Source organism: Phyllobates terribilis, unplaced genomic scaffold (assembly GCF_046119375.1).
Source record: "Phyllobates terribilis strain yellow unplaced genomic scaffold, ASM4611937v1 Scaffold_1__5_contigs__length_1240528914, whole genome shotgun sequence".
NCBI lineage: Eukaryota > Metazoa > Chordata > Amphibia > Anura > Dendrobatidae > Phyllobates > Phyllobates terribilis.
This window is the reverse complement of record NW_027362761.1, coordinates 1093099808-1093125281: the sequence shown is the minus strand read 5'-3', so window position 1 is coordinate 1093125281 and position 25474 is coordinate 1093099808. Positions and strand designations below refer to the sequence as shown.

Genomic DNA, 25474 nt, shown 5'->3' with positions numbered 1-25474 from the left:
GAGCGCTGCGCTCAGCTTTTCCCGGCAGCCCAACGGGAGTGAATGTTGCGGTGGTCGGACGTCCAACTTTTTGTTCCATTTTGTAATGAAGCTACAAATTCCCATCTGGGGAAAAAAAAATTCCCTAGTATGCTGATCAGTGACGGGACATTGATGGATAAAATATAAAGTCCCCGATTCCTTATTTGCAATTTTTTTTTGTCATTTTTCTTTTTTATGCTTTGCATTTTTTACGCCTTACGCCTTATTCATCACCATGGCGCACACGGCTCATTAATATGGCCGAATATTAAAAATTGCTTTGAATTTGCCTTTTCTTTTAAGTCGCTTTTCTTTTTTAGTCTTGTGGTTAATTCGTTGCTGTTTTTTGTTCAAAATTCTTCAACACGGCGCATGTAATTCATGAATTTTGTGTTAAATAAATGTACTTTTGCCTTTTTTAAACTTTGAGGACTGTTGAGCGCAAAAATCCAAACTTTTCGCAAAAATTTGCAGCAAACTAACCGTTGTACCTAAAATCACTCAAGAAGGGATCAATCGGAGTACAATTTCTACCAAATGTTTGCAATTTTATTTTTTTAAAGTCACAATTGATAAATCTCCTGAAAATATCTGGAAATTCCTAAACCTCACCCATAATGACAAACAGCAAAAAAAATCCACAAATTAAAAACAAGTGAAAAAATACCAAAATCTAGAAGAAAAAAAGGCCCAAATTCCTAATGATTCAGATGCTTTTTTGTCTTTAACTGTTTTGTTACCACAAAAAGGGAACGAACCCCTTTAAAATGTCTCATATTTGACGACCCCTCTATAATAAAAAATAAAAATGGCGCAAATTACTCCAGAAATATGGAGAAACAGCAGTGAGGAAGCCCTGTGGCCATTGCCTGTAGTCTGGCAGCGTCTCTCTTCTCACTGTGTGCACAGGCGCCTACTCTGGGCCGTTATTTCTCTCACACGAGACGCCCTGTCACGAAGAGTTGCGCACTTAACAATCAACACCACATTTTCCCGCCCTGAGCTCGCACCTGTTATCTCGCGCCAGGAACAGACGACTCGGTTCTGTTCGGGGGGAGGATCCAATGAAGGTACCAGCTGACTCACTCTCCCCCTCTTCTCGCGGTTCAGTTGGTACCTATCCTCCCACATAAAAGCAGCCGGGGCGTGTCACTTGTCTCAGTCAGTGAGCAGCGCCGAAGCATCGTGTATAGAGCGGACAGAGAAGGCTTTGTCATGGCAACATTGGCACCTATGGAGATTAACCCCGAGGTACAGGCTCCGGCTCTCTCCTCATGACCAGGTCTGTTTGTATGGCGGCTTCTCTCTGACCCTGTTCGTTTCTTTGTGTCTCCACAGATGCTGAATAAAGTGAGTGGAGATGGCGGGGCTGTGGTCCTCCTTCCTGGCCGGCGCCCATTAATAATGGATGACCCGGATTAGGGCGCGGTCCATGTGCCTCCTCTCACCCCTGCACTACATGTGCTGCTCCTCACTTCTGGTGGCTTTTGGGGGTTTTAGTCCCACGTGTAAAGTTGTAATGGTAGATGATCATTGTATATCCTCAGCCTAAATCTATAGGGGCTAATTGTGTGGAAGCCTAAAACTGCTGACACTGGAGGATACAAGTCCACACATGAGGGTCAGCACCCCCCCCCCAACATAGGGGACACACTATGAAGGGCCATAAGACCTCTATCTATTGGGGTGTCAGTATCTCTCCGGGTGGGCTCATGCTCACAGCAGGCCTGTGTTGTTGTTGTTTTGTTTTTTTAACCTGTTCAATACCACTTTCCTCTGGCTGTGATGGTGTTGCCAGCGCCCCACCCCACACCCCTGTCTTGGGCAGGGTTACAAGCAGTGACATGGCTAAAAATATTTCTAGGACTTTTATCATGGCTAGTGCTTCATACTGACTCAGAGTGGTAGTTTTTTTTGCAGTGCCCACAGAAAATCAGAGTTTTTAAAGACTTTGGTATCTTAACAAATCTGTAAACTGTTAATTGCTGGTATGGCTTACAGGAGAAATTCAGCCTCTGGGCTGCAGAGCTGACTGGGTCTCCTAGCATCCAGCAGCTCTTCTCTCCCTCCAGTGATCACTGGGTGTAGAAGAGGAAGCACAGTGGTGTTTCCTAATCTGTATACACAGGGCTGTGGAGTTGGTAAGCTAAAACTGACTCCTCCACAAGGCCTCACTACTGAGTCAGTGCTGCACTTTATGTACACGCTCATCTCAACTAAAAGCCAAAATCCTTAGATCAGGAACAGACCTTTATAGCACATTTCACAACTTTCCCAAATTCTTAACCTCTCCAGCACATCCTGCTTTGTACTACTGTACCCAAATTATTTAACTTGTGAGTTGATTCATTTTATATTAACTCTACAGCCCTGGTATATATAATGATTAAGAAGGCAAACCTAGTAATACAGCAGGTTTGCCTCTCGTGGGAGAGTCGGACAGCTTCAGAATTTCATGTCAGCTGCTTAACATGCGCTCACACACTAAAACATCAATATACAGGAAAGTGTACCCCCCCCCCTGACGTTTATTGGCAATTCTGAAGTAGTTGAATTTTTTCTGATGGGATTTTTTTTTTTTTTTTCTCTCCATGGCTTAAAGCGCACCTGTCAACTGGATTGTGCTTGGTAAACCACATACCCTGTCAGGTGGGTGACGTTACACTGAGTAAAATGATACCTTTGATGAAATCTGTCCAGAGGTTCTGTTATCTTTTCATTTCTGACATAATATGCTCGTGCTTTGGGGTGGCTTTTGGGGAGGGGCTGTAATTGGTGCTCTCATTATGCCTATTTTAAATACTGCCTTTGTAATTTCTGTGGCAAACAAAATTTACATACAACAAAATGGCCACTGCCATGTGCTCAGTAGCCACTTTGCTTTTAGAAAGAATTTGCCTAGAGATGCTGCTGCACCCAATCGAGAAATGCTACTGTGGGGGTCATATTGCTGCATGCAACTTTCTTCCTCTAGCAAAATGGCACCTGCGCAGTAGAATCATCAAGTGATAAATGCCACCCAAGCAGTAGCATCTTGCTAGAGGAGAAAAACTTGCTTGCAGTAATATGGCTCCTGCTTGTGCAGTAGCATTTCTCGGTTGCCCAGAGATGCTACTGTGCGGTGCCATATTGCTGCACCTAAACTATTTTTCCAAAAGCAAAATGGCATGTGCAGTCACATCTCCCAGCAACCAAAAGATGCTACAGCATGGGCGTCCATTTTGGGGCATGTAAATTTTCACTTTGGCACAGAAATTACAAAGGTAGTATTTAAAATAGTAGGCAGGTCACTGAAAGGACAATGACCTATCAGAAGCCAGAGATAGGCATACATAATGAGGGCACCAGTTACAGCCCCTCCCCAAAGGCTGCACCAAAGCACAAGCATCTCATTATGGCAGAAATGAAAATAAAGATTATCAAAGAACCACAGGATGGATTTCATCAATAAAGGTCTCATTTTACTCAGTGTAACTGTGCTCACATGGCAGTGTATGTGGCTTACTAAGCACAATCCTGCTGACAGATGCGCTTTAAATACTATTGGACAAGACCATTAAAGCCTGACAGTAGTTAAGCATCCCCTTTGCTGGAAAGAAGCAGAGATCTTAAGGTAGATGCTATCAGGGTGGCTTAACTTCTTATTGCCCTTGTAGTTCTGCCTTTTGGGCACTGCAGAAATACAGGTGCCAATTACTGCAGGCTATAATTTGGTGGGTCCCTTGCAGGTGCTGACACTTGGGACTCCTGTCTGGTGGGGAAATGGTGAACATGACATGGCTCCTAATAGAGGGTGATAACAGTGGAATCGATGGGTTATGCTGGATGGCTGATAACTTTGCATCTTCTAAAGAAAACTCCCATACTTTCTTACTGTTTTATGGGGAGCACTGCCAGCATCCAGTTGTATAGATCAACATAACTTTTTTTTTTTTTGCCTTAACTACCTTAGCTTAATGGGAAGCTCACTGTCACTAGACTAGTCTTGCCCTTCCATGGTATATGCATTTCTGCTCTAGATATCAAGTTATGATGGAAAAAGTCTCTCTTGTAGAAATGCAATATTGATCTGCGTTCCTCCTTAGATGGACACTGCTAAGGTTTCACTGCAGCCGCCCTTCCCGTCTTGCCTGTAATGTCTTCCGGATAACGATGAGTTTGCAGATCATAATTGTATGTCCTTAAGTTGACTGGTCAATATCAGTTGGAGAAAATTAGCCCTTTGTTCTACACATGCCCAGTTTCAGTATACCTGATTGTCAAAAAAAACTATAAAACTTGCAAGTTCATTACATGTCACTGATTTCTATATTCAGTGTCTCCTAATGTCTTTATTTGCAGCTAATGATGAAGGTGGGGGTCTCTCCAACCTGCAAGTTTGTGGATGTTTTGGGGTTTGACGAGGATTATCTCAAGTCATTTTCTCATGAAGTCTATGCACTGCTGCTGCTCTTCCCACACACCCAACAGGTAGTTTATGGCATATTTTGCACTAATTAGGTGTAGAGATTTTTTTTTTTTTATATTGCTTTACTTATTCCTATATTATACATTACTGGAATAACCACAAGACTTGCCATTAATCTGGTACTTGCAGGTCCACAAGGTTGAAATGTTCAACTTTTAGTTGCGTTAAGTTTGACTTTTTACATAGTTACATTAAGTGGGAATACTCCTTCAAAAGGCAATTTTATAAAGATGCAATTGTTCCAGTATAGCTGTTGGGTTAGTGTGCACAACCGACCATGGCACAATGCCCTCTGTGCCAAACTGTGCTGCAGCTCTGATCTTGTGGCGCTTGGAAGCCAATTTGCGATGGGTGTATGACACCCCAAGTCTGTGGACATCAGGCCAGATGGGAGCTTGAAGTTCATGTGATGGGACCAGCTGAAGCACAGCTATAAGATTCTCTTATTAAAGGGGGTTTCCCAAGAAAGATGGTTCCCAATCTGAATGGAGCACAGGTCAAGCCTGCACCCCTCCACTGAATTCAATGTACATGAGACTGCCAGAGAAAGCGGAGCACAGTCCCATAGAGAACTGATGGTGCAGCAGTGGACAAGATCCACATCTCCATTCAGATGAGGCTCTGCAGTGCCCAGTTCTCAGGATCAGTAAATTATATGCTTCATTCATAGGATAGAGAATAACTTAAATGTTGGGAAACATCTCCCACCCGCTCATTAATTGAGCTCTTGACTAGTAACCCCTCATGATTCCACTTGTGTTAACTGCTCCATAGACTTTTATAGTGCCATATTGCTTCCTGATATCAGTTTTGCAAACTAGCCTAAAATATGCTCATCTGAATGACAAGGTAGCGTGGCTACACCAATCTACCTTGTTTTCTCACATGATTAGGGGGTTGAGATAATGGAAAGATCTAGTGCATATGCCAGGTGGGTCTTTCATTTCTCTGGATACCCCTTAATGGTTTGACTCATTTGCATTAACTTCAAGAAAAAGGGTATATGCTTAAATTTGAGTTGCTGTATGAACTTCTTGGGCTTACAGTAGTGTAAACCTAAACTAGATATTAAAAATATGCATCTGCTCTATCCATCAGCCAGATGATTATAGACAAGGTAAATCTGCCTTACTATCCTGGTGGTTTTTATTCTGAGGCTTTATTTTAGCATGATGAATTCAGGAAGAACCAACATGATGAACATAAGGGCAAGGAACCTGATGGCAGCATATATTTCATGAAGCAGACGATTGAAAACTCCTGTGGAATTGTTGGTCTCATTCATGCTGCAGCAAGTAATAAGGACAAACTGACTTTCGGTAAGTGGCCGTGACTACAATCCTTTTAGCTTAAACTGAGGCAGAATTACACCCACCAGATATAATCGCTTTCCGTCTAGGCTTCTGCTGTCCTGTCTGTAGTATAAACCAATGATACCCCAATTTCAAATACTCACTGCCATACTGCCACTGATGCCTTTCTGATTTAAAAAGAAGTAGTGGGGGAAGGGAACCACAGATCATGAATATCAAGGACTATGAGGATGCACATTTAAGAGGTCTAAGGTTGATCAGCGAACAATGTCCCCCTTTCAGAAGTTGTGGGGAGCTTGGTCACCTGTTTGACACGACAAACCTCTCAAAGCTGCCACTTGCGTTGTCAAATGCCCCACCAGAAGTTTGGAAGTGAGCAGAACTGGGGGTCTCCTGAATGTCTTGGGAGCCCCTATGGCTATGATCTTGCTCTGATTTCTAATAACTCCTTCACTGCAGAGAGCTTAATGAACCAGGACCTTAATATATTATTGCATGTCGAGGAGGCTCTGCTCCAGAGCACCCTCCACATACAGTCACCCCAGTGCTGATGTACATGTACACTATTTTGTTCTAGAGGATTAATGGTTGACCAACCTACATCCTTATGCCACTCACACTTTCTGGTATCTGGATCATGTAGATTTTGGGGGAGGGGGAATTTTGATTTCAAATCACTCGTGTCTATTAAATTCTGTGGAAATGTTATAGGCTCCTGGATGGATAAATTTAGTTTTTTTTTTTTTGTTTTTTTTTTTTTCTTCTGAAAATACATGCTTGTATGACATGCATTCATATGGCCAATAACCAGGACTATGCTGGTCTTGACTTATTGCAGATCCAAATTCTGCTTTGAAGAACTTCCTAGACAAATCTGCTGATGCTTCTCCTGATGACCGGGCTAAACTACTGGAGAAAACAGAGGTATGAGTGAGCCTAAGTCATGGTTATGATGTGTGATCTGAAGATAAGGGTCTCAATATGTTCTGACTACACTTTATGTGGCCTTTAACCTAGGGGCAGAAAAAGTGGTTAAATCATCATTCACACTACAACTTGTAACTTATCTGCTGAATGCACTTGTGATTCTATGTGCCCACGATGCTGAAAATTTCTGTATCTCCCTGGCTGAAAAAAACGCATGCAGATTCACATGCATTAACGCATGCAGACTGACAAGCACTTTCCAGGCGGTGGTATCACTTGGAAAGTGCTTGACAACTAGGTCACACTGTATAAATCCATGCAAACGGCATGGATTTATATAGTGTGACCATAAAAATAAAGCTATACTTGCCTCCGATGCCCCGTCGCGTGTGCTGCAGCGCTCGTCCTGGCTTCTTCCTGGTTGCCGGGCTCTCGCGAGACAGCCTGCGGTCACATGACCACAACGTCATCTCGGGTCCTGGAAGATGAGCGCTGCCGGCAAGCAGAGAGAAGCCCCCAGACAGGTGAATATAAACTTTATTTATTTTTTTTTTTTTTTACAGATACAATGGTACCCAGGTCTGGATGAGTCTTCTCTCCTCCAGAACTGGGTACCATCCGCACATTGAAACGCATGTACAGACGCAGATTATATGCGTCTCAATGCAAGTCAATGGCGGCAATTCCGCTGCGCTTCCGCAAAATTAATGAACATGCTGCGGAAAAATCCTCAGCATGTGCACTGACATTGTGGAATGCCATTGGGGACCATGGGGGGCGGATTACCAAGCGGTTTTGATGCATTTCCGCTGAGGAAATTCCACAGCATAAACGCATGAAAAACACATCGTGTGCACGCAGCCTGACGCTGTCCTGAAGAGAAAAACCTTCTCATTGCCTTAATTTGTGTAAAATTGACATGCATCTGGAGTCTTCAGGCTGAACCTACAGCATCCACTAAATGTTGTACAGAGTATTAGTGCTCTACTATATACACCCACACTACTGATATGTTGGATCACCTCAATCTCCTTTTAATGACCCTTCCTTATTATTGGCGGTCATTGTCATAGTAGTGAACCCCTTTAAATCTTGTTACACTTGAGGCTAAATCAGTAGATCACACCACACAAGGGCTACGTAACTTGCGGTCTTAAGTTAATTTTATGGGGGGGGGGGGGGAGCAGATGCTAAAGGAAAATTAACTTCTTGTTTGTAGAAGTTAATAGCACTATCCCCAGCAGGCTTGGGGCATTCATTCCAAGTTATGTGCAGATTTCACCCAATGAACTACATTTCCTCAGGCCAATGCTGTTGTCTAAATCCCCATCTAATTGATTTTATTTTCTAATATACCGGTTTTAAAAACTCCCTACTGTTCCCTAACTAGACTTTTTATACTTCATGTCTGACAATTTGTGCATCCTGGGATACTCAAAGCATCAGGGCTGAGGGGGCAAAGGCTGCAGTCACTGCCTCTGCCCCTTCCTGAAACAAAGAATCAGTGATGCTTGTTTCAGTAGGGCTGGTCCCTGCTCTTTACACTGCCATGTGCACAGTGACAGTGCCCCCTCTTCAGCTGAGACCTGCAGTAATGAGCCAGCATAACAATGGTGTTACAATACCTGGTGTGCAGGAGATCAGTGCCACCCCTGTAGGTAACATCACTAGTTTCTGCTGGGTATTGTAGCACTGCTGTTGCTGGCGCATTACTGCAGATCTCAGCCAACAAGAGCAGGCACTGTCACTATGCACATTGCAGTGTTAAGACAGAAGAGACCACAAGGGTCACTGACTTGTTTAAGAGGGGGCATAGGCTGTGACAGGGACCAGCCTTTGCCCCTGCTCTGATGCTGCTTTTGAGCACCCCAGGATGCACTGGGGGCTTAAACAAATTGTCAAGACAGTAAGTAAGACAGTTGGTGCAGTTATGGCATTTTGAAAGCAAGTACATAAATGGTTTGTATTATGACCTCTAATACAGATTTTGATAAAGGGGTATCTGAAGGCAAAAGTAAATTTTAAAGAGTTGCTACCTATCTCATTTTTAAAGTTTTGATTAAAATCTCCCTCTTAGTAAGATATGTATTTATTCTAACAAATGCACTGTCTTCCAGGCCCTGTGCTCTGCACATAACTCTATTGCAGCTGAAGGACACTGCCAGGTAAGTGTTCAGAAACCTTAAATGGCTATAGAAGACTTAACAGACTCTTCAGGAGTTTGATAACAGATGAGCCAGAATACCTGGATATTTGCATTGTATAAATACACTACAATCACTGTATTTGCTCATCAGTCTTCTAAGGTTAAGGCCCCGTCACACTTAGCGACGCTGCAACGATACGACCTGTCGGGGTTCGTTGCTGCGTCTCTATGTGGTCGCTGGTGAGCTGTCAAACAGGCAGGCTCACCAACTATCGGGAGCAGCGACATTGTGGAAAGAATCTTTCCACGATGTCCTGCTTACCAGCCTGCTGAAGCAGGAGCAGGCTGGTAACCATGATAAACATCAGTTTACTAGGGGCACACGTGCTCCTAGTTACCCGTTTATCATGGTTGCCACTCTGCTACAGTGAGCAGGAGGTTACCACTCACTTTAGCAGGCTCGTAACTATGATAAACAACGGGTTACTAGGTGGGCGTGTGCCCCTAGTAACCCAATGTTTATCATGGTTACCAGCCTGATCGCTGGTCACACACAGCGATGTGTGCTGACCAGCGGGAGGGCAACAACCAAAAAATGGTCCAGGACACTTTGCAGCGATCAGCGACCTCACAACAGGGGCCTGATCGTTGCAAAGTGTCACACATAGCGACATCGCTGGTGAGGTCGCTGTTTCGTCACCAAAACCATGACACAGCAGCGATCTCGCCATGTGAGACGGGGGCTTTAGTTACCCTTGCAGTAGCTCAAAAGACTGGCAGCCAAACTGACCCTGACTCATGAAAATATTTGCACCAATTTTCTGTTGTAAACAGTTTCAGTTGTCACACAATTTTCATAAATATATATATATATATATATTTTATTTAGGGAATTTCTTGCTAGTCTCTGCCATTGGCTAAGCACACCCATTTAACTCTGATGCCCCTTAGTGTAAATTTCACCAGTAATGTACTGGAGTACACTTGTAGCAGAGGTGTTCACCAGCTGAGATGAAACACATTGTACTTGGCACACCCATTCATTGACTAATTGGGCCCTTTGTTAGATTGTCCACTACTATATAAAATGCCCCAATGTATTTAAATGGTGGAGGCAAGTGTTTTGTAAATGCCTTGTGGTGTTGCCTGTGAGCGGTGCCATCACTGACCACTCATCAGGCATTACGTGACCCCTTGGCTGCAGCTGACTCTGGCATTTGATGTCGTGTTCTGGTTGCAGCCAGGTGTGGCTCAGTGACACCCCCCCCAATTGGATGTGGGTGGAGTTGCCCAGCATCCACCGTGGGGAGCGCAGCACTGAGCCACACCCAGCTGCAGTAGGAACACTACATCAAATGCCAGAGTCAGCTGCAGCCAGGGGTCTCGTAATGCCTGGTGAGTGGTCAGCGATGGCGCCGCTCACAGGCAACAACACAAGGCATTTACAAAACACTTGCCTCCACCACTTAAATACACTGGGGCATTTTATATGGTAGTTGAACTCCCTTAAAGAGGTTGTCCAATTGAGAGTTGCCATTACTGATTAGGCCAGAGGAAGAAATGGCCAGCAGTAGGCACTATTGACTCAGGATAAGGACCCCCTTCACCTATCCTGTGGATAAGATGTATTATCAGACTGAAGTTATAAGGCTCATGTACAGGGTTTAATCTTAATGCACATTACTTTTTTTTCATATTCTAGCCTATTGAAGACAGTGTTCACTTCCATTTGGTAGTGTTTACAGCTGTGAATGGAAAGCTCTATGAACTTGGTAAGGATGGCTTGTATCAGCTGGTGTAATGCCTTTGCACAATGCATATGGCCTCACTTTTGGTTTAAAAAAAACAACAACTTTCAAATCAATTATGCTATAGAAAAAAAGCTTGCCTTTGACACTGATATTTATATATACCATTGATTCTGAGCCAATATAAATCCTACTGGCTTAGATTCCCTTTAACCTCCTTGTACACAATGTACATGTAGGCTAAAATCCCAAGGTAAATGCTCAGCATAGAGCATAAAATAAGTTAAGGCTAGATTCGCATCACTTTGAGCAATATGTACCCCACAATACTAGCAACAAAAACTTAGACCAGAATAGGGACTCTTTTGTGGGTTTTTTTTTTTTTTGTGATGTCAGTGGAAAAATACTAGATTTCCACATTACTGGTAGGAAAGGCTCTGGAATGTCAACATGAGTCCACAAAAACAATCAATCAAGCAGAATCTGCTTCTACATGTCATTTATAATTGTCACTCAACTTTTGAGTCCAAGGTGTATACCAATCTTGGAGTGTAGAGGGCACTGCAAATAGTGCCCAGTCTATTCCAGCAAAATCTGCATTCATTCCCTATCTACAAACTTGTAATGACCTGGGGAATTGTCAGGTCAGTCTTGGCATCTAGTGAACATGGTAAAAATCCAATTCAATGATTAACTTAAAACTCTGGTTATCTTGGCTAATGGATCCCATTTCCTGTTTTCCACTTGGATACAAGGCTTCTCTTCCTCCTTTTATATTCCTTGCCTTATTTCATCCCATGTGCTCAACATGCAAACACCTGCTGAAACATGGCTCTTCTGGAAAGCAAATGTCCCAATCAACCTTATCTGCCACTACTGTACATTCAGACAAGATTCCTACCTAATCTGTAAACGCTAATGTGTCTAACTGTTACCCTAGTATCTCATTGGCTATAACTTTTCTTTATAGATGGGTTAATTTCAAAGCCGATTAACCACGGTGCAACTTCTAAAGGAACATTACTGGAGGTAAGGGTTAAACTTTTGTTTTTAGTGTAAATCCAAATCTAGTGTGCTACTTAAAACTAATCTGTAGTGATATGTAAAGACATTGGTTCCTTCATATCAATATGACCTTTTAACCCAAGGTTGTAAACCACATCATGGTAAAGCTCAATCAGCTGTTGGTGGCATAGGATGAATCCATATTAAATCAAGTATAGTGGTTTGAAGCAATTTGGTAATGCAAAATGTAGTACTTGTGGTCTTAACTTTTATAAATGCAAATCTGTAGTACAATTATGTGGACTTGTCCTAGCTGTGACTGTTAACAATTGTAAATGCCATGTAACTAAGGTAAAGGGTCCTCTCAGCACTTGGATTCAGGAACATGGCACTCCACTGACCACCACCTTCATGCTTGCCAGGGCTGGTGTATGATTGAGGCCTGTGACTTCACTGTGCCACTTGTCAAACTCTTAATTTCTAATGTTGCAAGCAGAAGTGTCTGCCCCTGAGGGGGGCCAGATCCTGAAATCTGTTTGAGCAGCACTCGCAGGCTCTGGAGTTTGTAAGCATTGTCATAAACTGTTTAAGAACTATGTGTAGTCAAGTATAAGTACTTTGCAGTAGTATCCACTGAAGAACTTGGCATTGCTTTGTGCAATCACTTTATTCTTCAAGTCTGGGACCCCCACATTCCTGAGACTCCCCTTCCCTATTCAGTTTGGCTGGGTTGACACTTGTTAAAGGAAAACTTTCAAAGGGAACTTGTCATGTCAGTTGGACCATGTAAACTGACCCCAGGTTGTTGGTGATGCAATATGCATCACTAACACGCTTTTTGCATTAAAATCAGTGCTGTAATCTTTTGTAAAATCCACTTTATATACTTATATCTTGCTCTTTTAGTCATAGGTGTGTTCCTTTATTCAGTCCAGCTTGTCACCACCCTCTCAACTTGAATTGTCACCGGTTTGTGCTGACGTCACAAAGAATAGGCTTGTTGTGGTCCTGTGCTTGCGCAATGTGTATTGTAAAGCCACCCGTGCGCACGGACGAGCGGCTCCCAATTGCATGCATGGGAGCCAGTCATCACTGCGCACAGCTTTACAATACACATTGCGCAAGCGGGGGGACAACAAACCTATTCATGTTACATCAGCGCAAACCAGGGAAAATATCTTTCTGTTGCAGAGCTCAGAATGCCAAGCCTTTTATAACCTTACCCACATTCCTGACTGGCAGCTTTCTGTGTACAATAACTGGGGATGGGGTTGGACCAGGAGGCAGCTAGTCCTGTAATGGAAATCTCCTGACAAAACACTGCTTGTATTGAAACCACAAAACACAGCCCAGTAAGTTAAATCTGTCATGCTGCTATCAGATTATATAGCAAGTTAAAGGGAATCTGTCAGCGGGACTCTATGCGCAGACTTGCAGGACAGTGTTAAAGGGATCCTGTCATGTCTTATCTACTATGTAAACTGCCCCATAGCATTGTTAGTGATGCAATGTGCATCACTAACATATTTTTATTCGGTCGTCCATGACAGCACCACGTGAGAGAGGATCTGCCCATCAAGGACAGGAAACCTACAGGTTAAAAAGGTCAGCCCTCTCTTTCCGCCTCAGTTTAGGTTTCCTGTCCATGATGGGGGACCTTGCAGGCTTACCTGCAGAAGATGGACTCCTGTCCCAGAGAGGGCCACAGCAGGTGGTTGGAGCCGGTCCGTCCCGGTCCTCATGGGGGCGCCTCCGTGAGCATTGCGACATCGCCTCACGGGAGGTAGATGTCCGCCAGGTGTGGGGCCGCTAGCGGGCTTCCTCAAACCCCCCCCCCCCTCGCTACCGCTTGCAGGAGATCCAGGGCGCAACCTTCTGACGCGACTCCCGGTGCGCCGGGCAGGAAGCCCTGTGATGTCACCGGAAGGGGCAGGGCTCGTTTTGAATTTTTTTTGGCACGAGCAGCTGAACGCCGGGGGATTGAGGACCTGGCGGCGAGTAGCCCGCCTGGATCCCACCTGGACCTGGGGAGGAAGACCAAGGAGCAGGTAACGCCCTCCTGGGTTAAAAAAAAAGGAAGGAAACACACACCCACACATGGTACCAGTATGGCCAGTATATAAAGGGTCTGGTAACATACAGAGGTGCTTCCCAGCCCATTCTTACATTGTAAGCTATGGAAGATTCACAGGAGCTGTCACCTAGGCAACATCTGCTGCAGGAGCAGCCCTCTGGGGAGCCCTCAACTAGTGGCGCAGCGTCATTCCCAGCTAGGGTCTGGTCGTGCAAGTAGAGCTTCCACTAAGAGCCGGAAGGACGGTCCGGTGCGGCGTGATTCCTCGCCATGCATGCTGGATTCTTCTGCTTCTACGAGCAAGAAATGTTCCTCGAAGTCCAAGCACAGAGTGTGCCTTATGCAGCTGTCCACTCCCTGATTCTTATAGCAAAAGGTTGTGTCAGCTTTGTATCAGCAAAATGATATCGGAGGAGACCCCAGATTTTTCCCTAGGCCTAAGAACTTTAAGGGAAGAAATAGGCAAAGCATTGCAAGGTTCAGAGTCTGGGCATATTCCTCAAGAAACCCAGCCGGGTTCAGACTCTGAGCTATCGGTCGCTTCCTCCTCCGCCTTCTCTTCCTGTGATAGTGAGCCAGACAGTGCTTCCCCCTGAAGGAGGTCGATGCCCTAGTAAAAGCCGTCCGATCTACAATGGGGATAGTGGACTCGAGGGTAGAGAAGTCAGCTGAGGATGTTATGTTTGGTGGTCTGGGGCTAAAGAGAAGGGTCTTTCCAGTAAATTCAAGGGTGAAAGACCTCATTGATAAGGAGTGGAGAGAGCCTGACAAGAAGGGTAGTGTTCCTCCATCCTTTAAAAGGAAATATCCGTTTGAGGATGCTATGTGTTCCTCCTGGTTAAAAGCAGCCAAGCTGGATGTTGCTGTTACTAAAGCAGCGAAAAGAACTTCCCTCCTGTTCGATGATATGGGTGCATTGAGAGACCCCCTAGACAGACGGGCTGATACTTTCCTGAAAGGGGCATAAGAGACAGCTGCGGGAGCACTGAGGCCAACAGTAGCAGCTACCTGTACGTCCAGAGCCCTGATGGTGTGGCTTGAACAGCTAGACAGTCGGTTGAAGGATGGGACTTCTAGGAAAGACACTTCTTCCCTTCCACTGGTTCAGGGGGTGGCAGCTTTTCTTGCTGATGCATCTGTGGACTCGGTGAGGTTGGCAGCAAAGTCAGCAGCACTGTCAAATGCGGCTCGGCGAGCCTTTTGGATTAAAAGCTGGCCAGGGGATTTACAGACTAAGTCCAGACTGTACAATCCCGTGTGAAGGGGAATACCTCTTTGGTCAGACCATGGATGACTTATTGGAGAAAGCAGGGGACCCTAAGAAGGGGTTTCCATCAGTTCCTCTACCCTCCTTTTAAGAGATTGTTCCGGAAGAGGAAATTTTTCCAGAAGAGATATTTCAGGGAGCAAGACAAGTCTGATGAAAGAGGTTGAAAATTTCTTCCCCAGAACGCCAGGCTGCCCTCGTTTCGGAAGTACAAACCCTAATAAGAAAGCACGTCCTGATTGAGGTTCCAGAAGCTGAAAAGGGTCTTGGTTTCTACTCCTCGCTCTTCTTGATTCCGAAACCGGATGGAAGTTTCAGGACAATTATAAATCTGACATCCCTGAATAATTTCCTTAAAATACACACCTTTAAAATCTGTAAAGTTACTTTTTCCCCACTGCTATATGGTAGTGCTCGATCTCAAAGATGCGTATTACCATATCCCAATTCATAGTGATTACCAGAAATACTTGAGGCTGGCCATTGAAATAGACAGGGTGGTTAAACACTTCCAATACACTGCACTCTCCTTCGGTTTAGCTATAGCCCCACGGGTTTTTACTAAAGTAATGGTGGAAGTTATGGCCCATATAAGAGAAAGGGACATTCTAATTATCCCTTACCTGGATGATCTCCTGATAGTGGGGAATTCGTTGGTTCAATGCGAGACCCACCTGCAGGAGACCATGTCTGTCTTAAAGAGTTTGGGGTGGTTTCTAAATTTAGAAAAATCTAGACTATCTCCACTCAAGGTACAACAATATCTGGGGGTCATATTAGATTCCAGGAAACAACAGCTATGTTGTCTTCCAGAAGAGAAAATTGATAGAATCCAGGAGTTGGTAGAACAACGTATACGTAAACCTTCTATGTCACTCCGTAAGGCCATGTCACTATTGGGAACCTTCACCTCCACTTTTCCTGCGGTTCGTTGGTCACAATTGCATTCAAGAGCCTTTCAGTGGGATGTGTTGTACAATAACGCAGCTTTAGAGGGGCATCTAGACTGTAAGTTTACGCTAGGTCCTCGTGCCATATGGTCCCTTCGTTGGTGGTTACGACAAGACAATCTTGCTAAAGGGGTTCCCTGGGAATGTAGTCCAACTGCAGTCTTGTCCACTGATGCAAGTGCTACAGGTTGGGGAGCTCACTTTGAAGGGAAATTAGTGCAGGGAACCTGGTCAAGCAGTGAGCAACAGTTGTCATCAAATGTTAAGGAGCTTCTGGCGGTGCAGCATGCATTCAACGAGTTCCTTATATATTTTCAGGACCAGCATGTCCGTGTACTCTCAATCAAGTCACGGTTGCTTACATAAACCACCAAGGGGGAACCCGCTCAAGAAACTTGATGAGGGTAGCGAATGCACTTCTGCTGAAAGACAAAGATCACTGTCTCTCTTTTGGCTACTCATCTAAAAGGCAAGAAAAACATCACAGCGGATTTCCTCAGCCGTACTTCTGTAAAAGGAGAGTGGTCCCTAAATACACAAATATTCTCCAGAATCGTAGAGATGTGGGGCCTTCCATCTGTGGACTTATTCGCAACAAGAGCCAATTGGAAAGTGGAAAATTTTTGTTCCTTAGACCCCAGAGAAGGACCCCTGGCAGTGGACGTCTTTATGGATCCCTGGAGGTTTCCTCTGGCATATGCCTTCCCTCCCATGATCCTGCTCCCAGTGGTGATAAAAAAAGATCAGGGCAGACCGGGCCAGAGTGATACTCGTATGTCCCTTTTGGCCCAAAAGACCGTGGTTCCCTGGCCTCCGGAAGATGTCCATATCAGATCCCTGGGTTCTTCCGGAGATTCCTGACCTCCTCACTCAAGGGCCACTTTCCCATCCTCCAACCCCGAGTCTACATTTGACGGCGTGGAATTTGAGAGGGTGTTATTGACCAACAAAGGATTCCCTGCAAATGTAGTGAATACTCTCCTGGCTAGCAGAAAACCTGTTACCACCCGTATTTATGCCAGGACCTGGAGGAAGTTTCTGTCCTTTGCAGAAGTTAAGGTGGAGGAGGGGCCCCCTATTGGGAAAATTCTGGAATTTCTGCAAGCAGGCTTAGAATTAGGTCTCACTACCAGTACCTTGAAAGTACAGGTGTCGGCATTGGGAGCTTTATTTTCTTCCAATATTGCAGATAACTATTGGATAGGCCGTTTTATAAAAGCTTCCTTTAGGTGTAGACCCATTACCAAAGCAAAGATGTCTCCCTGGGATTTGAATTATGTCTTAGATGCCTTGACCAGTTCTTTTGAGCCACTAGATTTAGTCTCCCCCAAAATTATTTTCCTAAAGACGGTCCTGTTAGTAGCCCTAACTTCAGCCAGGAGAGTCAGTGACCTGCAGGCCCTTTCAATATGCCCTCCATTCACGCAAATTCTGGACGATAGGATTATATTAAAACCTGATCCAGCCTTTCTTCCTAAAGTGGCCACTCGATTCCATAGAACCCAGGAAATGGTTCTCCCAACTTTTTGCTTTCCGCCCAAAAATCAGAGGAGAGACTTCACACTTTAGACGTTAGGAGGTGCGTACTAAGGTACTTAGAAGTATCACATGGCTTTAGAAAGGAGAAGTCCCTGTTTATTTGCTTTCAGGGGGCTAGGAAGGGTTGTAAGGCCTCAAAGGCTACAATCGCTAGATGGATCAAGGAGGCCATTTCCCTCGCATACTCCTCAGGGGATAAAGAGATACCGGAGGGATTGAGGGCGCATTCTACCAGAGCGGTGTCAACCTCCTGGGCGGAGAAGACAGGGCTTTCCATTGAGGAGATTTGTAAGGCTGCCACTTGGTCTTCTCCCTCTACTTTCTATAGGCACTATAGATTGGATCTGGGTGGCTCTGCAGATCTCACTTTCGGGAGAAGGGTGCTTCAAGCTGTGGTCCCTCCCTAATTTCCTTCGTCTCTGTAATTCTCTCACGTGGTGCTGTCATGGACGACCGAATAAAGCCTTAGTTACTTACCGGTAACGGGATTTTTCGGAGCCCATGACAGCACCCGTATATTCCCTCCCTTCACTGGTGTTGTGCACTTCTGTAGATTTGATTTCTTTTTGTGCACCCTTGTGGGAAATTGAAAAGTAATGTACTTAATGTGATTATGTTTTGTTATAACTAACCTTGGCGGTACTCTCATGCTCTGTTAACTAAACTGAGGCGGAAAGAGAGGGCCGCCCTTTTTAACCTGTAGGTTTCCTGTCCTTGATGGGCGGATCCTCTCTCACGTGGTGCTGTCATGGGCTCCAAAAAATCCCGTTACCAGTAAGTAACTAAGGCTTTTTTTTTAATTAAAACTGGTAATGAGTCTATAACATTTTTATATACTTGTATCATAACTGCTCATTTTAGTCATAGGGGTGTGATCCTTGTATTCAGTCATGGGTGGAGCCACATCAGTCAGGGCTAGTGCCACCCACACCTCAATTTTGCTTCTGGTTAGCAATGTAAGTGGTATGCTTGCACAGTTTTACCTGGCCAGCTGCAGCTCCCCGCACATGCAGTGACATTCCCAGTTTCACTGTGCAGCCAGAGCCAATCATCACACGCATGCAGTGTAGCTGGGAACTACACAGCCTTACTGCACATGCACGGGGAGCTGCAGCTGGCCAGGTAAAACTGCACAAGCGTTCCACATGCATCATCGCTAGCCAGGAGCAAAATTTAAATGCATGGGCAGTGCCACCCATGTCTGAATACGAGGATCCCCCCCCACCCTAAACAACTAAACGAGCAGGTAGGATAGAAGTATAAAAAAGTTACTCATTATATTACAACAAATTTTAATGAGAAGAATGTTGGTGATGCAAACACTATGGGGGGCAGTTTACACAGACGGGACATGACGGGTTCCCTTTAAGCTCTTGTTGTGGAATCTCCTATAGCACTGATGGCAAAACTTTTACAGACAGTGCCCAAACTGTAACCCAAAACCCACTTATCGCCAACACGGGAAACTAACCTGAATACTGAGGTTTTAGTTTAGAAAAACAACTTGCAGAGCAGGCGTGGGCAGCATAGAGCAGCCACAAAGGAGTAGGGGTATGAGACTGCAGTAATGTGCTCACCCCCATCTTGGTATATGCCCCCAATCCATGTATGTGTCTGCTGCCCTCCCCAATCCATGTATATGCTACATCCTACTAGCCTGCCTTCTCCTGTAGCCGGCCGCTGACTTCAGCGTCCTAGCGACGGGCGTATGAAGTCACTTATGCGCCCAGTCGTGTGTACGCTGGCCTCTGATTTGCCAGCAGCATGTATTGCAGCGCACGGGCCTGGCATTTCATGCTCTGCAATACACTTCAGCTAGGTGTGTTCTGACACATCTAGCTGAAGTGGGGGCTGGCGTTGGTGCTCAGTGGGTTCAGAGTACTCGCCCACCAATACAGGAGCACAAGTGCTGTGGCACACGTGCCCCCTCTGGCACACGTCCCATAGGTTCGCCAGCATGGTCCTGTAGGGCAAATTCATTATACACCCATATCTAGTTTCTAAAAACAATCTTGAAATACTACCTAGCACTTTATACTAAACCTCCAATGTAATTTTTAATCAGTGATATTGTGGGGAAACTGAATTAGATCCAAACAAACTACACTTTTTTTTTTTTTTTTTTTTTTTTTTCTGTAGCACATGCTTACATATCACATTTCTCCTACATGTACAGTAATAAGTTATCCACTGCCAAAGCATTTTAGTGTAGAATGAACTGTGGGTGGTTTTGAAGATGGGCTTTGGTCCTTACTACACTGCTTTAACCCAACTGTTATAGCATTCTTGGCTGCTAAATTGAGTGACTGGCCAGCTCAGACTTGAATATTAAAGGCACTAGACTAAACTGCCCATTGCCACCATCGGCATGTTTCTTAAAGGGGTTATCCACTACTAGGCCAACCACTCTTTTATTGTAATGGGGCATGATGATGTACTCTCTCCTTCAGTGCCATTACAGCCAGGTCAGGACTTGGATTGGGGCACATGTGAGGGTGTCACATGTGCCCAGCACCCAATCATTGCTGGCATCACTGTCCCTGCCTTCAGACAGATGTAATTCATATTCAATGAGCGGCCTGCTGAAGCTCTCACCACCTATTGCGTATACATCTGAAGGCAGGGACAGGAATGCCAGCAGTGATTGGGCACACGTAACACTCAGCCCCAGAAGAGCAAGTGCTGATTCCGCTGGAACAGCAGCACAGGAGATGAGTGTTTTATTCTATTGGGGCCAAACAAGATTGAGCTTGTCCTAGTAGTGGACAACCAATTTAATACAAAGGATTTTACTAGGTTTAGGTGAGTAAAAATAGAACAGCGCATGAGCCTCCATGCAGATGTGCAGCTTTTTGAATGTTACCCAATCTGATGTTAAACCTGACCACCTTCCAGAGTGTAATTATCAATTTGGAACAAATCTGTCCTGATGTCAGTAGATCCTCTGCCCCATCCTCCAATAGTGTAACCATATCAATTAAATTGTTCAATTTTGAGCTTGTCTATAGTCAGTACTAGGCCTAAAGAATAAACTGCATTAAAGCACCACACCAGTTGGCTTTTTTTATTGCACCGCTGGAGTAGTGCTTTTAAATGTAATTCCCTGGTCTCGTATTCACCTGCCACCTACATCCTTTTCCAGCATCTGTCTCCAGTGAGAAATGACCTGCCAGCAGCTCCAATGTCATGGAGCCTGCCAGGGGTCACTTCTAAGAGCTTTGTTCTGGCTCAGACTTGCATTGAGCTCTTGTGACATAACTTTTGACTGGCTGTGAGTCAGAAGTTAAAGGCACAAGATGGGATCTGAGTGGTGTTTTGTAAGGTGAAGCTGGTGGAAGGTGAGTATAAGAATGGGGGAGGGGGGGGTTACACTTAAAGCACCACTCCAGCACTGGGAAAAATACTGCAGTCTTGCTTTTAAACATACCTTTTTTTTTTTTTTCTAAATCTAATGTGAATGCATGGTCCAGACTGCTGCTATTGGTTATAAATAGAGGAAATCTTTGATCCTTATGCCACAATCTTGTGATTCATAATGCTCCTTGTTCCTACTTCGTAAAGTACAAACCATGTTGAGAGAATCAAGATGGCATAAAAAGCATGCTCTACAAACTCCAACATAAGGATGAGGACACACTAGCTATTCCTGATCGATGGCTGTATCTTATTGCATCCCAACTTGTACACTTACATGAATGAGGGAGGGTGTTGGGAATGGAGATGACATGGGCCCCACCTGTGTACTCTGGAGACTGTGATTTCTTCCTGGGGGAATCCTCTTACTCCCACATTGGTATATAAAGTGTGGGATAAGGGATGCACAAAATGCACACTACTATGGCATAATATGACTCTGGGTGAAGTGTCAAAGCTCAAGGGCTTCTCTGGGAGTAAAGGATCTGGGCAAACAGCTCCCATGAGAGTAGTGAATACTCATGGGCTTTAATAGCAGGCATAGCAAGAGCCACGCTGCAGCTACAGTGTGTGCTATTGGGGAGAATGACTATTCCAGCACAGAGTGGGACACGGCGCTGGAGGAGAGGTGAGTAAAATTGGTTTTGGTTTTTTCTGTGCAGTGTGACAGATCAGGGGGGCATGCATACCAGGAGCCACACTGCAGGCAGTGTGCCGGCTATTAAGGAAAACTAATATTCTCTGCATGGGTGTGGGGAGCAGCGAATATTCATTTTTCTTTAGTAGCAGGCAGTGTAGACTGCTGCCTCCTGTGCCCCACTACTCTGTTGCCCCCCCCTTACAGCCACAGTATTTAAGTATATTGGACTAGAAGACCCCCCCCCCCCCCCCAACTTTCCTCAAATTTGAGGAAAAATTGCATCTTATAGTCAGAAATATGGTATATTAATTTTAAGGATAGACAATACCTTAATATTCAATCTTTCTCTTGTAGGATGGCGGCAAGATCTGCAAGCAGTTTACTGAGCGGGAGAAGGGTGATGTTCGTTTTTCATCAGTGGCTCTGGTCAAGGCTGCTTAACTTGTTTCCACTCCAGATAAAGTTCCTTGTAGTTCGGTTATTTACCGTTACTGCCTTGTTTTACAGTTAAGTGTTTCACCAACTTACTGCTCCAGCAGGATTTGATATAGAAGTGCTTTTCACAACATGCTCTTGGCTTGGTAGATGTCTTGCTGTGATTTTGTGCTCTACAAAGTCTTTCACCCCTCTGCAAACATAAAGCACTTGGTGCAGCTGTTTAGCTGAATTAAAATGCATTTTTGGAAAACAAGCTCCTCTGTGCTAGTCTTTATTGAGCAAATCTGTAATGCAGTGATCAGCTGGGAATGTCTTGTATTGAGGTTTATTTAAAAAAAAAAAAAAAACTGGCACAGAATGATTGCTAAAACAAATGCAGGTGCTTGGGACACTCTTGGTGTTACCAAACATTAAAGGGGTATTCCCAGCTCCAAGATCCTATGCCAGTATGTATAATGGCAAATACCTACAACTAGAAATGTAGTATAGTTCTTCTGATTTGCTGTCTTTCCTCTTGTGCAGACATTGCAGGACCTTAGGTATCCATGTTTACCCCCCCCATGGGCTGCCTTCTGGGGTCTTCTCCCACGTGCGCCGGGTCTGCACTCACATGGTGGCATGGCTGAGCGTGCCGGCAGGTCTTCCGGGTCTGCGCACATGTAGGGTTGCGTCATGGCCTATGATGTAGCGCGCCGGAAGTCCAGGCTGCACGGGGTCGTGGGGCACCCTATTACGTAGCAAGCCGGGTCTGCGCTTGCGCGGGGTGCAATGCTCAGGTCATCCCCGCTGCAAGCGTGCCAGGTACCGTTGGGCTGCGCACGCGCAGGGGGGGGTCCTGCGGCAGAGCACACCAGCTGGCAGAGGGAAAGAGCATGCTGCCAGAAGGGGAGGAGCCTAGAGGAGGTGGAGCCCTAATGCTGCTTAACCCTCCGTCACATACAATATCGGTTCTAACGAGTTCACATACAATGTGACTGTCAGGCGCAGGCTAGAAAAATACCTATAATATCTAATGTTTGCAATTTCAGTGCTCTAAAAGTGATCAGTGACCTTCATAGGGATGTAATAAAATAGACTACACATAATCAGGTGCAAAAAAACCCATTTACTTAACATAAAACTAACTCTGAAATACAAACATTTCAAAACTCCCACCAAATAGTCCCCAGTTCAACTGTCAAAAAACTCTACAAAGAAAATTTATGGAAACAAACTTAATTTTAAGGTACCTTGAATATGTGTTTAATAGTATTTAATCAGAATTAGATCCTTAAGTTTCCCCAGAAAAATTATACTTGCAGAGCAAAGAGCAAGAATTACACATCATTTTTGCATGTGTCAGGCAGATTGCATTATGACATTTGTGACATTCATAATTAGAAAGCCTTCTGATTCTGCTTTCCGTGGTGCATCTCCTTCTTTTTGGAGGTGCAGGTGGTGAATTTTCACTATCATCTTCTGGGCGGAATCTTTTGAGCTGAACTTGAAGGTGAGAGGGGATACCGATTGTTTTCATACTTCTCTTGCGTAGCTCTCCAAGCACTAGTTCATGGGCCAATTTTTTCAGATAGAATCGTCTATGGAGTGGTTCAAGCTTGTTTTCAAGGTAAATGACTTGTGAATTTATACCACCCAAATTCAACATAGCAAAAAATATGACCATTGGCCAGCGTTTGTTTCTGCTGACGTTGAAAGTTGAGCACATCTGATCAGCTGTATCAACACCCCCTTTGGTTGCATTATAAAATGTAATTATCTCCAGGGGTTTTTGTGCCTCAGTCCTAGGATTGATGGCATCATCATGAAGTGTTGATAGAAGTACAATTTTTTTTGCTTGTGGTACATAGGAAACCAAAACCTTTCCATTATGGAATGCAAACATACTGCTGTACTGTTGTCTCCCTTTCACACTTACAAACTGTGTAAGGTAATTCTTTTATTTTTTTCTTACAGTTCTGACATATGAAAGCTTCTGCATTTTCAGATAATTGGTTTTCAAATTGTGATCTGATTATCAGCTGTTATATTGCGACCCGATCCAAATAAGGGCTCAGCCAGTCTTTTTACAACATCACTGGGTTTGTTGCTGACACAGTAAGGACCTTCTGGTTGTTTTCCTGCATAAACTTCCAGGTTGTAAGTGTAGGTCTTACTGGCATCAACAAGGGCATACATTTTTATTCCATATTTGTTAGGCTTTGATGGAATATATTGACGAAAGGCACATTTACCACGAAAACCAGGGAGCATTTCATCAATAGTGAGATTCTCCCCAGGGCAATAGCTTTTTTTTTTTTTTACAGTTTTCAACAAATTTTTGGAATATATCACGAATTGGAGCAAGTCGGTCATGTGTTTTACGTTCGGGTAGTTCTGTCGTCAAACCGAAGGCAACGAATTAGCAGCTTGAATCTGTTTATGGACATAACAAGGCCAAATTTTTCAACTCCATCCCCATCTTTACTCAAGTTCCTCCAAACTTTGTCTATTTGCCCTATAAGCTCCTGCAAGGTATAATAATCCAAAAAAAAGCACGCAGTTCTATTTCATCTGTGGCCTTGATGGTTCTGTTGCAGATGAACTTGTCCTTTATAATGTCTATATATTGGTTGGTATATGTGACAATAGAGTCCAGAATGTCATCTGTGAAGGAACTATTCCAGCATTTCACTGCAGTTTTTGCATTACTTGCAGTTCCTATAACTGCAGGAATGTGAGTAATAATGTTTTGAGGTTCCCTACGTTTTTTCTGGAGTGGCTTCTTGTTCCATTTGTCTTTTTTATCTTTTCCCATATAATAAGATTCTACATCTTCATCCTCATCACTGTCACCATCTTGCTCTGTTTCAGAATCCACTTCACATACTTCCACCTCATCATGAGAATCAATCTCACTTTCCTCTCCTAAATCCTCATTCAGTGTGGGGTCTGCATCATCTAACAGCATGTTTGTTACTTTCTCAACATCAATGTTTTTTGATAAATTGTACATTTTCCTCTCCATTTCAGCAGATAATCAGAAGCAAGAGAAGGAATATGTGTTAGGGAACTACTGCATATGCCTGAGCAGCACACTTTCTTTTTTAATCTGCCTTATTTCTATGAAATATCCTCACACTTTGTGCTATACATTCATAAAACAAGCTAAATAAACAATTGTGATGAATAAAAACATAAAATACCAACCTTATTGAGTGTGACGTGTTCACATACAATGAGTCTGAGAGATTAGCGCAGTTATATCTGTCCTCCTGAAGCTCTGCAATCCAACTGTGGTATGAGGTTTCACAGAGCTGCTAGAGACAGGAGACTACCTGGAGGGATTTCCTCACAATCTGGTGAGGAAGGAGAAATGAAAGTAAAAGAGATGTGCCTGTCAGGCCTATTGTATGTGACGGAGGGTTAAGGATGGGAAGCGATCAAGATGGCGGTGTCTGCATCCCTGTCATAATGAGTGAGGAGCCGCAGTCACCTGGGCAGCAGCTGTCACCGCCGCAGGAGGAACAGCAGCAGCTTAAGCAACC

The 25474-nt window shown here is 44.3% G+C and overlaps 1 protein-coding gene across 1 annotated transcript; it reads left to right on the top strand.

The window, feature by feature from the left end:
- Positions 1-1289: 1289 nt before the first annotated feature.
- On the top strand, positions 1290-22203 carry UCHL1 (ubiquitin C-terminal hydrolase L1). Its single transcript, XM_073657002.1, has 8 exons — positions 1290-1371; positions 4363-4491; positions 5658-5808; positions 6641-6726; positions 8847-8894; positions 10578-10647; positions 11594-11652; positions 21867-22203. Exons 1-8 carry the CDS (start codon positions 1360-1362, stop codon positions 21951-21953), a joined length of 642 nt encoding a protein of 213 aa, XP_073513103.1. The 5' UTR covers positions 1290-1359; the 3' UTR covers positions 21954-22203.
- The last annotated feature ends 3271 nt before the right edge of the window (positions 22204-25474 follow it).

What these genes read in the sequence shown, in the direction of transcription:
- UCHL1 (XM_073657002.1), top strand. An exon ending in TCTTCCCACACACCCAACAG is followed by an intron (nt 4,492 to 5,657) that starts GTAGTTTATGGC and finishes GCTTTATTTTAG; the next exon opens with CATGATGAATTCAGGAAGAA. An exon ending in TAAGGACAAACTGACTTTCG is followed by an intron (nt 5,809 to 6,640) that starts GTAAGTGGCCGT and finishes GACTTATTGCAG; the next exon opens with ATCCAAATTCTGCTTTGAAG.